This window comes from Dermacentor variabilis, chromosome 8 (genome assembly GCF_050947875.1).
Source record: "Dermacentor variabilis isolate Ectoservices chromosome 8, ASM5094787v1, whole genome shotgun sequence".
NCBI classification, from domain to species: Eukaryota; Metazoa; Arthropoda; class Arachnida; order Ixodida; family Ixodidae; genus Dermacentor; species Dermacentor variabilis.
Genome location: NC_134575.1, coordinates 134,346,208 through 134,361,071, shown reverse-complemented (window position 1 = coordinate 134,361,071; position 14,864 = coordinate 134,346,208). Strand labels below are relative to the sequence as shown.

Here is a 14,864-nt window from a genome sequence, read left to right as displayed (position 1 = left end):
ATTGTAAAAAGTAGCACAAAATATTTCTGAAGGTCTTGCGGTAGCGTCTTATCCTTGCACGTATAGAAATTCAATCGTGTGCTCGTTCCGCGCCACAATCGGTAGTATTTGAGCGATGGATGTACATCCAGCTCCGGCTTCGTTCTATTGACTAGTCGCTCATAGCACTTCCGGGCGACGAGCAACGAAGTCTAGATTTCCAGAAGCGAGTGATCTGTTCAAGCGACGGCCCGGTTTCTCGCTCGAAGCCGTCGCTCGTCGCCGTCGTGCATTGAATCACTCTCGTGAAGTTTAGCCCTAAGACTGAACTGTTTTTAGCTCACGTATTGAAATGGTGTGATTATATGTCTCATTTTATGTCTCCTGTTGCGGTTTTCGAGCACGGTACGAATCTGAAAGGGTGATTATGTCTACGAACTAGGTGAATTGTCAAGCAGTGAGTTATGCATCGGCATCGCATATTGGCGGCGAGGAGTTGCGGAGTCGCCCTCTGTCGGAAGGGCCTCTCTTGCGTAGTATGGGGCATCACGCTGCGCGCTCCTCATAGGTTTCGTTTACGGCGCTCAATAAAAACACCACGGGGCAGCCCTCCTAGACATTTATATAGGTAAACTCAAAACGAGAGAAGTTTTTGACTGTCGATATAATAATCTCGGGTAAACTGAAAGCACAGAATCGTTTACAGACGCCATCTCTTTACTGAATATGTACGGTGAACGCCACTTTGCGCGGTCGCCGCGATGGAGTCTCCCGAACCGGCTTCTTGCGTGAAAGGTAGCCAAACGCTGAGAGTAGACTATGTGAAATATATTCGCATAGTGTGTTGTCTGTATAACGAAATGAAGCATAAGAGAACAAAGCGTCAATGCAGCGAACGCATGGGTTCGCAGCGACCGAATGCGCGTCTGCATGCATGGCCGCGCACAATGTTCCGCTTTCGCTGTGATCGCGTTTTCGCACCGTGCCGTGAGCTGTAGGCCTCAGCATATGAGCATTTGACAGTACACTAGCAAACATTGTTGCGTGGACGCTATCAAAACTGTTCAAAAATAATTCCGTTATAGAGACTTCGACGCCCAACTACGGCGGCTGTGATGTGCCGTCGCAACGATTCCATCTCTTTTTGTCTTCTAAATTCGTGGACATTTCAATATTATTTCTCAAGTTGCGTCGCAATGTATATTTCTCGGTCTTCTCAGCGTGCGATTTACCTCTGCTTGTTTTTCGTAATCGAGTGCACTAATTAATAACACGAACATGACCATGTGCTGTGCCTTTTTTTTTAATGTGCGTCTTACCGCTCCCTTTCCGTTCCAGTGAGCTTGCCAGTATCTAGCATCAACAAGTTCATAGACCAAACCGTCATGACATTAGTTGGGCAGCGGGCGGGGGCAACGTCTCATTGCGCGTTTTCTGCTACTATACGAACATCGCGCAGTGCCGGCGCGATAGCAGAAATGCTCCTCCCGTCTGTGCTTGCTGCATACCCGAGTTGTAGCCGATGGCAGTCTGCCGATTCTAAGTTTCGCCAGCCAAGCTTCACGCAGCCCCTTGCCCTGCGGCTACTTGTGAATAAGGCTGACTCCGGGCTCCCGTTGTGTACCTACGGCACTGCGGCACCGAGCAGTAGCCTACCCTGCTTCACGCCTCCAAAGGCAGCGACTGCCTATCATAGTACTTCCAAACATTTTCAAGCAGACACCCAAGGCGGTAAAGCCTCACCACTTAATCAGAACCACGGTACAGGTGGGACTTTAAACTTTCGTTTTCAGCTCGCTCCGGCGCTTCCGAAGCAGCCGACGCGGCCGCTCTGTCCACGTGATCCCTCATGCCACGACACGCCGACGGTGGCGCTAGCTTTTTCAGTGGTAGATCTCGCCCCCAATAACGGCAGCTGTGTGGAATTACAGTCGCAGGGGCGCTTTGCATATGTTTATTGTTTTGGACATGCGTGTGAATGTTCTAATGTGAGTTGGCTTTTCAGAATTGTGTCAAATGAACAGCTAAATCACCCTTCCTCTGGGGGTTGCAAGCATTATGTGTGCATCTTGCTACTGCATAGCAGATCAAAATGTGTTGATCGTTTTAATATCTTTAGTGGAGAAATAAAGTTCCAAAATAAAACATTGCTTGAATTCAGCGTTACGAGTCGTCTGTCGTACACAAAAAAAAAAAGAGTTGGTCTTATAAACTAATAACTGCGGTCTAATTGTAACTTTTACATGCCTTCAAGAATGTGGAATGCTAGATTTGAAACTGCAGCATAGTCCAGTCTGTCAAAAGTTAACTCCATTGCACACCTCATAAATGAAAATAAGTTCATGCCTTTTAGTAAGCTTAGGTGCAGGCCGCAGTGAACTTTCTTGGTAGTATTGCAATGTGGGTAAGCATGCCATGACAAGCCTTGTTGCCCTTTGTTATAGGCACATCAGGTCATATTCATTGAACTGGAGGACCATATTTTCACCCCTACTGAGCATCACGTTTGCAGATATGATCTTCAAATTACGGCTTGAGCAGTGGCACAACGAGAAATGGTGCGGAGTCCACACTGGGCACGTGCTTAGGATGTGTCACGAGTGGTATTTGCGACACACCAGACTAATGACAGACTTATGATATCTGACACTGACCAATATTATATCTATTAGTAGGAGTATTCTAACATTGGGCGCTGAACGAGGATGAACTCTCGGTTATTTATATTTTGTTTCAATCTAAAAATTGAAGTTAGTTTAGCAGTTGACTGTTGCTGTCATTTAGATGTTTCGCAAGCATTTCAGTAGCCAGACTAAAAGCTAAGACCTTCCTTTAGTGCCATGACCTTACTTCTTGAGTCTCTTGATGTTGTTTTACACCATGTCCTCATGTTGACTTTTGCACACGATATTATCCTGGCGCCGGTTTTATATAACACAAGAAGGCAGCTGCAACGACACAAGGATGTCGAAGAGCCAGCCCAGCGCGACTCCACATAGTGCAGACGAGCGCACGCCGAAGAATAAAAATACATTGCCATGCAATTACGACGAGAAAACTATAATGCGGGTATATTGGGTATACCATGGTATATTTATGTAGTGTGTCTGATGGGAAAGTCAAAATCAAGTGTGCTCTCTGGACACACACATAGGAGCAAGTGTCATTGAAAAGCTAGAAATGTGTTTACAAAAAGCTGATTAGTTTTGCGAGAAGTGGCTGCTTTTTGCTTTGCCTCTCAACAGATATATTGATGTGATAAAAAATAGTGATACAGTGAAAGTGCATATTTGCTTAGTGACACGATACATACTTGCAATGAGCGTGGTGCCTGTGTTCACTATCACAAGCAACAGCTCATGCTTGGTTAGGTGCTTACATACATTTAACAGCTTTAATAGCTTACGTTTAACAGCATGTGAATGCAAGGGGGCAAATACAAACCATTGTTATTATGTATTTTAAATGCTGACATGAAGCAAACATATTTTCGGGCCTTCACTTTTATCTATTTTTACACTAATTTTTGAAGTATGGCTTCCTTTTAGGTTCCAGAAAGGGGAAGCATTGGGGTAAGAGAATCTCGTGTTTAAGAAGACATTATCTTTTGTGTGCATGCTCATGAAACCATCTCATTAGAACTGCTCGTGCTTCCCGAAGTGAAAGCAAGGGGCAATTAAGGCCTTTAACTGTACACTATGGTGCACACCTTACGTCTTAGAAGCTGGAGAGTCATTTGGTATTGAAAACTACTTTAAAAATAGGATTGTGGTTTCGCCTCTGCGAAATAGTCATGCGATAGATTCTGGCAGGTATTTGATATTTTGATTAGGGTGTCTCAGTCTACTTGCCAACCAAGTATGCTAGTGGAGGTAGAGATGCGTTCATTGAAGAGTACTGAGAACATCTGAGTAGAACACTTGTTCCTCAATTGGTGGATGTGAACATATAGTGTTAAGCAAAAGCCCCTTGGTTTTATGGCTTCTGTAGACCTATTTTCTAAGACAAAATAACATTAAAGCATTTTGCACATAGTAAATTTCTGGACTTAAGATAGAGTGCACAAGTGAGGTGATGTATTAATCTTGCCAGACACATATGTGCTTGTATTGAGACGAAGATTCTGTGAAGGGCGATCATTTTTCTTACTTTAGCCATCTTAACCACTTCAGTAGAAAAAAAGCTTTGGTTTCAGGTAGTCGGTTCATTGTGCAAGTTTATGTATTGTCGCGGACAAAATCCACGTGCATGGAAGGAATATATGAAAAAGGATAGTGCCTTTCTCAATTTATGATTTGTTTTTTGGTTTGTCTTTTTCGTGCACTATCCTGCCTGCGCTTATGCTTACGTCACCTTTGATGCATGACACTCATCACATATGATTTTTGGTTCACATCTGAAGGCATGCTATACTTTAGTTAGATTGCGTTTTCAACGAGTCACACTAATTGATCATGTAATTATGCAAGCTGCTCCTCAGAAGTATAGCATTCTTACCATAATGGCGATGAAAAGCTACCGTATATGACAAGAAATTTGATGCGCGAGATTTTGATGCCAATGCTCCTTGCAATTTTACGCTCATTTGCTACACACTAGATAATATTGTAAATTTAAAGTTATTTATTTGTGACTAAGTGTAAAGGATGAATCCCAACAGTACCAGGAAACTACTTAACGTGAGGAGGCCTACCGAATAGGAAATATGATACGCCTCTGTACTGCTTTAAAACCGGGCAGGATATTGCTGCAGAAGCACGACAGGACAAAGAAAGAACAGGGCGCAGCCCATACATGAATAACTTTATATGAGATATTAGCAAAGCTAGTTAGACCTGCGGCCTCACATGAGAATATACAACACATTAATAAATGCACTTTACTCTCAGTCAGGAACATTCATACGCTGTACAGGATGTTATCAAATGAGCTGCTGTCTTAGAATATGGCACAGAAAAAAAAGTTTCTTGCACAATTTATCTACATTACCAGCCCCATGCTTAGCAGCTCCTCTGGTAATCTCTGCAATATAAGTGCATGCATTTTGTGCCAGAAATGCCTTTACTGGCCAGTAATGTAGCGCATATTTCTCTTCGATCATAGTGTCAATATTTTGTGAGTTTGCACACGTTTGTTCTACGTTTAACTTTTAATTCAACACTTTATTTTTGAGAAGCTGGAGCCAATTGATTTAAACAATATTTCTGCGCTGTAATACTGATGCAACTTTAGAGAATATGCGTATGTTAACGCGATAGCGTTAAGGAGCTCGTGTCGCAGAAAAGCCGGTGTCGTCGGCGTCGGTGTCGGTGTCGGCGTCGGCGTCCGCGGCGTTGGCCGTGAGCGATAAATCACGGCAGGCACTTCATAAATAAAAAGCAACTTCCAAGATGGGCTGGGTGGGAATCGAACCAGGTTCTCCGGAGTGTGAGACGGAGACGTTACCACTGAGCCACGAGTTCGATGCTTCTAAACGGTACAAAAGCGCCTCTAGTGAACGCGGTGTTGCCTTAGAAACGAGCTGTTTCTAAGGCTCAGGCGTGCGTCGCTTGCTCAGGCGCACATTTCGTTGTCGCGCCGAACGCTGCGTTGATCGACGCTCACCGCGTCCGATGCGGGGCGCGTAGTCGCTGCGCCGTAGCCCATTGTCTTACACCCCTTGGCGGGTCGACGGGAACGCTGTCGCGTTCCACTCTTGAAGGCGAAGCTTAAGCGTCCTCCAATTTTTTTATTACAATATGGGTTTAAATTTAATGGGCATCATTGTAATCTGGTTTTATGTGTTTGTAAGTATGTTTCTCAAAGTATTATTCAGATTGTCTTGTGACTGATAAATAAAGATTTTGACCTCTTGAGAGAGAAAATGTTTCATTTGAGTAACTCGGCGACTGCAGATTACGTCGCATTTACCGAGCATAAATGCAGGAGCTGCTCGTCAAGGAATCAAATATTCCCCACATGTAAGTATTGCAAATTCCTTCTAACGTGACGATGTAGTCAGGTTAGCAGCTATATTTGCAGCCTTAATGCAGTCTCAAGTAGACACATAATATTGGTCATGCAGAGGTGCACAGCGTACCTCTTTATTCCTTGTTGAACAATTAAGCTGTGTGAAAACTGAATATTTATGTAGCTTCAACCACATGCTATTGGCCGTTGTTCCTGCACTCAGAAAATGTGTAAGACAATCACATTTCTATTTCAAACTCTTTCTCCTTATTGCAGTGGGATTACTGCATGTGTAAGTAGGAAACGGATCACATAGGCAATCAAAAGCAAAGAATGTGTAAACTTGGAACATTGATTGCACAGTTTGACGACTCAGAATAAGTAGAAATACACCATAAACGATTGGCAAGAAACCTTTACTTGACACAGGGCTTGAGCATACACTAAGCATACTGTATGCTCACGCGGTTTCACGTAAATTTAAATTGTAGTGTAGCTTTCCAGTGTATGCTTATATTGTTGCATTCGGTCAGAATGTTGGTAACGCTTCACCTGTCTAGCAACTAACCTGTCTATATACAGTGTAAAATTTGCGAACTGTATTCTTATTGCTTTGAGAAAAACATGTAGAAAAATAAAACCATAGAATCAACACACAGTGATGTGACTTTCTGTGCGCACGTTGCAGGTTCAAAAAAGTAATGTATAAGCTGTTGCCAAGGTTCCGACCAGAAAGGAAGCCAGTATAAAAGGGTCCACACCACTGATCTCTACTACAGGGAATGGACAGCACATCGAGCGCCCTCGACTTAAGCCAACCTTGTCTCCGAAGTTGGTGCTTAACAACTTTGCAGCAGCACACCGTCTGCAAGGGTGTGTGGCATTTCTTCCCCTAAGATGCCTGCCTGATGTGCCATAAACTACCCAAGCAGGCAAGAGCAGTGTTTCAAGGCATCCAGAATTTATACATTGCAGTGTCCCCAGTGTCACTTACATAAGTGGCGCACAATGGAAACACTGGCAAATGAGAAAGAACTTGATGTAAGAGATTGTCATCAATACGCTTAACAGACATGTAGAGACAACATCTTCTAAAATGTGAAAAACGACAAAGATTTTTTTTTTACGGCAGCCATATTATCTGATCGCACGCACTAGTTAGTACACCATACGCCCTGCTTCCAGTACAAGCCACTGCACGACACCGCATTTCCGCTGTCTTCACCTGAATTCGTTGTGGCGTGCTGCATCCTGCAAAACATATTAGAAATCAGTGGTGCACAGTGTTTTCTGCCCCCTTCGTCGACGCCAACTGTATACATGGTAAACTGTTTCCAGAGCAGAAAAATAGACGGGAAGGGCTTTGAATACATTGCATTTTAATGTGGCTAGTACGGGGTAAAGCAAGTACTGTGGCATAGTAGATTTGCACCAGGCAACCCAGGAGCCAAAACGACTGCTGGTTACTTGCAAATGGACAACGTGTTGTTAGTATGTTGAAGTTCTTTTTTTATTCTCATCGCTCATTTAGCTAGTGGAGACAGCTTTCACAACTGGAGAACGCTTGGAGGCATGAAACACTTTACGAAATTAGGTTCAGTTTATCATGTGTCTGCATGACATAATTCTACGGCTGCATGAGTGAACCCACTGGTTACATATAAGAGTGTTCATGATGTTTGTCATGGATTATCCAGTTTATCCACAGGCCAACCCCATCTTGAGAAGGAAGCTGATGTTGCGTTTAGAGAATTTATGGCAGAGAGCCAGCTTTTGAGAATACAGAATGAGCTCAACAGATTAAACGCCAGAAGAAGTCTTTGAGGATTTTAGATCGAGAATCTTCAAAGCCCAGTTCATTAAGTGGTGTTTATATTCTGCTTAAAGTTGGGGATTGTTAAAGGGAAGCTGAAGAGTCTGTCGAATTCAATAAGACGCTCATATACGGATGCGGGAAACTTATAAACCATGTAGGTAAAATTTGGATTTTTTTTTCAATTAGGAGCGACGTAATCGTCGGTTAAAATTGCGTTGTAGCTCCGCCCCCCGTCGAATGCCGCGCGCGGCTGCTGAAGCTGACGATGCGAGCGGAGACCGGAAACCGCCGTGTTGTGACGTCCACACTAGTGTTCCATTCCTTCGCAGCCTCCGCGACAGTGCCTGACCGTGCTTGCTACGGTGCTTGCTTCTGCGTGCGAGCCATCGTAATTTGCTTCGATCGACCCTGCATTCCTTTGTTGGTGCGTCTGCGTGTATGTAGAGTGGTAGTCAACGTGCGCAGCATCAACTGAAGTAGTGGGCCGATCATGCCGGCTTTCTGCTCAGCCTACGTTTGCACGAACACCAGCGGCCGCGACGATGTTGTCTTCCATTACTTCCCATAAGACAAGAAGCTTTTAACGAAGTGGGAGGCTGCTGTGAAGCGAAAGAATTTCAAGCCCTCAAAAACAACAGTGCTGTGCTCCAACCACTTCCGTGACGACGATTATCACCAGAATTTATCATTAAAACGTGCACTGGGTTTGCCAGTCAAGTCGGCTCGTCTAAGGCTTCACCTTGCTGCACAAGTGCCGCTTCAAGCACAGTCCTGTTCAGACAAACGTCTAAATTTTCGTGACCTTGTGATGCATTGTGCACGCTTCTGCTTTTGGGTAATTTCGTTAATTTCTTGACAGCAGCAGCATCAGTCCTTTTCACTGTTCATTGGGATACAGTGATGGCACGAACACCTGTTAAAAGTGAAGTGTCATTAAAATCGCATCAAAGACTACCAAAGAAGCATTTGCACTCATGAACACATGCAAAGAACTAGTATCAAATTACCAAGTGCACCTTAGCTTGATACATTATCAAGCACGCAGCACGTATACAGCCAGCCCTGCGATTCGGCCTGCGCAGTTGCTGTATATGGCGACAGAATGAGAGAGGACTACTTGCCACTAGCAGGCTTTCTAAACGCAGCGCGAAAAGATCGGAGCTACGAAAACAAAGATGGCACGAGTGCGGACTGACTGATGATAACTGGTGCTGGAAGGCCTTATGAATACACGAACTCGCCCAAACCTGGATTTTGATTTACTGCGAGCTCCTTCGTGTTAGCACGCTGAACGGAAGGTGCATGTTTATCTCCCGCCCTTGACGCAGGTTTCGTCGCAAAGCGCCGCGAATTTTCTATTTGCACGTGTGTTGTAATACAGCCTGCATGCAGCTACCATAACGCAGTGCAAATGTAGAGTTAGCATGTGCTGGAAAGCCGGCGCACGCCAGGACGCTACGCTCCCCCCTTCTCTCGCACACAGCGAGAAACCGACCATCTCACGTAGCCGACGGAATTCGCCGCCTTTACGACTTCGGTTACGAGTAGTGTGCGGATGGCGCACAGATGAAGGTCACTACACGTACTGCATGAACCGGGAAGCTTTTCACGCGTTTAAGCCGTCTTTGTAGATTGCCGACAGCTTTGGACAGCGTACAAATGCCGACGATCGCATCCCCGCTTACGTTCCACGAGGAGGCGTGCAGGAACACGTCACTACAGTTGTTTGACCGGAAACGAGCTCACTAGATCGGCGAAAGATCGGCGAGATCACTAGATCGCTTTGCAAAAAACAGACTCACCAAAGAGCATTTCCAACACGAGGAGATCCCAAGACTTCGCTTTCGTTCGCGTCGAAAGCACCGCTCGCACCAGCATCGTTTGCTTCTTCGAGAGGCCGGCTCTTCGCAATCGGCTGGTACATGTAGGGAGTAACGCCGAACTCCTCAGAAAAACGCAGTCTCTCTAAATTTTCCATTACCGTCTGAGAAAAACAGTACCAAACTACCTGGCACCGCGCTTCATGTGTAGCGGCAGCGGTCGGTTCGGACGAACACTAGTGTTGACGTCACGAGGCGCCCGACCAATCACAGGTGGAAACGAAACGCGCGAGCTGGGCGTGTCCGCTTCTGCACTTTTCGTCGAAATAAAATATATTTGCGCTTTCTTTCGCTCAATTTCGATACGATATCCGAATTCGGAGGGTTGAAAACCATTATGTACAGATGTTCACTCATTTCTTTCTGGGAAACCTTTCAGCTTCCCTTTAAGTTCATATGGTGTCCAATATTGCGGTAACAACTTCACTCTGAGTGGATAGCAAGGGTGTACTCGACGGATGCCGGTGGCTTTTTTCTCCATTTTCAACAACTGGTTTCTTGTTCAGTTGAGATTTTTTTTTATTGAAGTGAATGTTAGGAGAGGTTGGCGCCTTTATGTGATGGCACCGGCTACTCCTTGTCACTTGGCTGACGAAACAAATTTGCGCAAAAAGGGAGAATAGCGACACTAAATATAACACTCAGTAGAACACCGGATCAATAAAAAATATACAGTCCAACAGTACGTGAGTCGCAAAGTTCTGTGCATGAGTTCAGTCCACGTACGCATATATGAAGTCCGATGTTTTGAACAGCCAAAACACACAACAACACTTGTAATACACTCCAAGTACAGCACAGAATTATACGTATTGCGTAAAAGTTGCGATCCCCACATTAACCAACTACGCAACACGAACAACGTTTATGTAACTCATTTAGCGTATTCGGATCATCCAATACTTAATATTTCCCCAAAATGTTGGTCTCCTCTAAAAACTTTTTCAGAGCAAGAAGCGCTCTTTTTTGAAGGCCCGCAGTTGGCCATGGGCCAAGTATCTTTTTTAGGGTAAATGGTCTTCTGTCTAATATAAACAAATTAGCTTGCAGTACCGTTCTTTGTGTATCGTATTTCGAGCACTCGAGAAGAAGATGCTGCACATCTTCGTCTGGATGGCCACAAGAACACTGCGGACTAGAGACACGTTTTATTCTGTACAAGAAGTGTCTCGTAAATGCAGTACCAAGACGCAGCCGGTGTACCAAAGTTTCAAATTTTCTGTTGTCTCTTAGATCTTCCGGCATTGATAAGTTTATACATGGGTCTATTGAGTATAACTCAGAGTTTTTAGTTTGCTGATCAAACCAGGTAGTTGTGCTGAGGCGACAAGAAATCTGTCTCAGGAGCAGACGGACTTCACTACGCAATAGAGGAAGATAGGTTGTCTCCGCGTTATTGTGCGCCCGATTCGCAGCTGCGTCCGCTGCAGTATTACCAGGAATATTGCAGTGCCCAGGAATCCACTGAAATGCAATTACGTGGTTCATTGCGCTTGCTTTTGTAAGTTCTTTGAGCGTCTCATACAATATCGAAGTGTTCAAAGAATTTTTCTTATTGCTCTGTAGTAATGTGAGAGCGGCTTGCGAATCGCTAAAGATAACCCATTTTTGCGAATTATATATTGCTTTGTTTATCAGGTGTTCTGTCTTGTTTTCTTTTCCTGCAGCTTCTTAGTTAAGCATGTGAATAGTGAACACAACTTAACCTTCGCTTCATCTTCTACATTACACGGCCTTGCTGCAAAATTGTTTTACTTCAAAACTGCTTGTACCTTAGTGAAAGGATCACTTGAAGCTGCCATAGCCACCAATAACGCAAGAAATGAATATGAAAATTGTAATAATATTTTTTGATCTGCGGGGTGTCCTAACTATCGTGCACCAAGATTTAGTAATATGTAAATGCGATGTAACTAGACCGAACGGAGGTAATGTTGTTTGCCGTCGCTTGGAGATAGATTATTTTTTGCATTCTTGTTAAAAACATACTAATTCTTAATTAGTTAAAAAACTTCTAAAATGATTAAATGAGAAGTGTCAATGAAAAAATTGTAAAGCAAAATGAAAGCCTCCTGATGCACTTTTCTGTAACTAATTGTGTGCTACATAAAAGTGTTTTTCCGAGAAAGAAGCCTGCGAATACACGTAAAGTGTCTTGAGTGGCCAGTCACGTGGCTGTCTTGTGTTGCAAAGCCACGAATACAACTTGAATGGGTTCTTTTAAGAAAAAGAGTTAGCTAAGAAAATTATCCTTCTTTATGCATTCTGTGGAGACAAGGTCTCTTAGACATGACCATGGCACTCATGAAGATGCCGAGGCCACAGAAGTTGACTGCAGAAGCCAAGGCCACAGACAGTTCCTCCAATGACCGTGAAAAGGTCCCCTGGGACACATGTATAATTTGGCACCACCACTTTTCTCCTGCAACTTTTCTGCCTACTTAGTTAACCAGGTTGGTCAAAGATGGCGAAGGGAACAAGAATCAACAGCTTCAAACATAGAACTTGGTCAAGCTCAATGCATATTGAGTCTGAAATATTTCCATTATCATTTATCCAAAAACAGGAAATAATTATATGGTATGGCCTTCATATGTACACCTGTTTCCCGTAGAAAATTAGCAGTAAGAAAAGCAGCTTATGAAGGCTTGAATATAGATCAGAATTATTTGGCACAGGTATGATAATGATTATGAACGTTTCTGGCGAGGCTAGCGGTAGTAGAGTTAGTAATCAGAGTTTGTATGTAGATTAAAAGACATATTTCATTCCAGTGTCAGAATTTTAAATGATCCCAAATATTTCTTGTGGTTAAAGTTTGTGCGCATCGAAAGACAGTGCTTGTTGATGCTTGCTTCTTGCTGACATCATTGTCATACTGCATAATTCACCTCTTTAAATTCCCTGTTTCTCCCGTACAAGCAAACTTACAATCATCATAACAAACCTCGTAGGTGATTTCCAGAAACTTGCTGATGACATAATAGGGAGACATGCACCCCACGCTTAGATAATACATTCCTGAGCCTCGTATCTTGCAAATGTTAGAAATACTCTTACTTCGCAAGTTCTTGGTGTCACATACAAGGTTATTTGCGAATTCTTGCCTAAATCAGGAAAACAGTCAATATAAATCATGCCAAGCGATATCGCTGACAATGCACACACATTCTAACTGAAATAAATTCAAATAAGTATAGCACCAAGTGCGAGAATGATTGGCATGATGCCATTCTTTCAGTGGAATAAAATCGGTCTTGCGTTATAAATCAGGAATCCATTATATTTAAGACTACGAAATGTCTCATGATGGTTGCGACGTGAAATATACAAGTATTGATTTTTCAATTTTTTACTTTAAGACCCAATAATACTTAAACAGCAGTGAAAGAACTGAGATCACAGTATTTAATACTTTATATTGCGCCAGAAATCAGTTTCTCTACCGATTGCAACATTCGACACTAACAATTTTTGACAGCAAGTGTGAGAGAGAAGGCACATAACACTTAGGGTGGTGCTATTTGCTTTGATTGTTTGGGACTGAAGCCTATAGTGTACATGTTATGGCCCTACCTGTCATTACCCTTAAACAACAAGAAGGTAGGGTATTTGTGTTTTGCAAAACTGCATGGACGTTTTTACTGTATGCAATTTAAATTAGAAACCTTCACAACTGATACTAACTGCATTCTCCACGGCTTTAGGCTATACAGGTGCACTACTTTACCCAAAACACACTCTTTACCTCATCATAGCCCAGGTGGTGATTCAGGTTCTTCAAAGGGGTTTCATTATATGGGATGACATATCGCGCTCCACTTATTTGCAGAATATTGCATTCCAATCGTGTCATATGAGATAAATTCATTACAGAGTTTTGACTTGCGTTAAATGTATTACAGCTGTGTACTGGTAAACTGGCAGCAGCTTGCAGTGCTTGTGGAAAAACAATTGTAACTGCCATATTATATGTAACTGCTATTGCAACGTATCGGCAACAGCCATCGTTAGGGTGCACTAGTTTCTTCTACTCTGGAGTATGCATCTTCCACCAGAAAATAGTTTTTCCCTCTTCCTCCTCTACCAGATTGGAATGTGAAATGGAGTGTAGTTTGTAGGGTATACTCTTGCATAAACTTCATGAGCATTTCTCCTTGTCTGTGCCTCAGATCGTTGTTGCTATGACTGTAAAAGCAGGGTGCTTATTTACAGCTCCCGTAGAGAGCAGTCTGTGAATCTTTACCGACCAGAAGCATAATGAATATTCGAATAACTGTTTGTGATTTTAACATATTTAGCACTCTGCGTCTTCTAGTGTGTGTTTTTAAATAGATGTTGGCACAAGGCATGACTGCAGAATGCTGTTTTGTGTGAAAGAGTGCACTTGTGCGCATAACACCTAATCGGCAACGTTCTGCTGCACAGAATATCATGAGCTTTCGTATGCATTGGTCCCTATCTCACAAACCGGTTGCTCCTTTGTTATTTTGAATCTAGCATTATTGTAAACCATATTTGATGTTCTAACAAAAAAATGCACCATGTTATATCCTAATTCGCCTCACTTGATGCCTAGGGTCATGATAGAATGGTTGACACCATGAGAGTCAGTGTGGAGTTTGCGTGTATGGTGGGGTGGGGGGTGTACAATGACTTTAGCAAGTTTTTCGGATCACTTGAATCGGTATTGTGGCATGCTGTTTGTTTCACTCACTGTTACCAAGCTTCACTTTGGTTTCGGCAACAAGTATAATGTAGTTCGATAGCGCTCCTGCCAACATAAATAATGTGTAGGCATCTGTGTCGAAAAACAGACCAGCTCATGGTCTACCAGCAGTTACGGTCCATTTAGACGATTACATTTTGAGCTTACACCGGTCGAAATTACTAGTGAATGAAGGCCCACCCTTAATGACCCTTAATGGGCGTAACCAGGCTGATGATGATGATGATGATGAAGGCCCACCCAGGAGAACTGCCGATAATATTTTCTTTTATTATAATAATGCTGAAGCTTTGAACAGCATTTGAAATCAGACTTGTTTAAAAATGACACATTGCCTTGTTTTAGTAAGACAGAGGTTCCACTGGAAGACAGAAACTTGAAGCCGTCAACAGCAGCATGACTATAAACAGCGCTCAACGTTTCGCAATCTTGCACCTGGTTATCATATTGCCCATCCCATTTTTTCCACAGGCTGTTCTTTACTGTTTTATGTCATAACCAAATTATTTTA

The 14,864-nt window shown here is 43.2% G+C and overlaps 1 protein-coding gene across 3 annotated transcripts in view; it reads left to right on the top strand.

The window, feature by feature from the left end:
* Positions 1–14,864, top strand: part of LOC142591290 (uncharacterized) — a 145,703-nt gene that overhangs the window by 48,159 nt on the left and 82,680 nt on the right. The window contains exon 3 of one of the 3 annotated variants that reach the window (XM_075703619.1): positions 6,617–7,012. The exons of the other annotated variants lie outside the window; for them this stretch is intronic. Coding sequence (XP_075559734.1) covers positions 6,617–6,630 — 14 coding nt within the window. The 3' untranslated portion in view covers positions 6,631–7,012. Of the gene's footprint in view, positions 1–6,616; positions 7,013–14,864 lie in introns of those variants that run through there. 3 annotated transcript variants of the gene reach the window in all.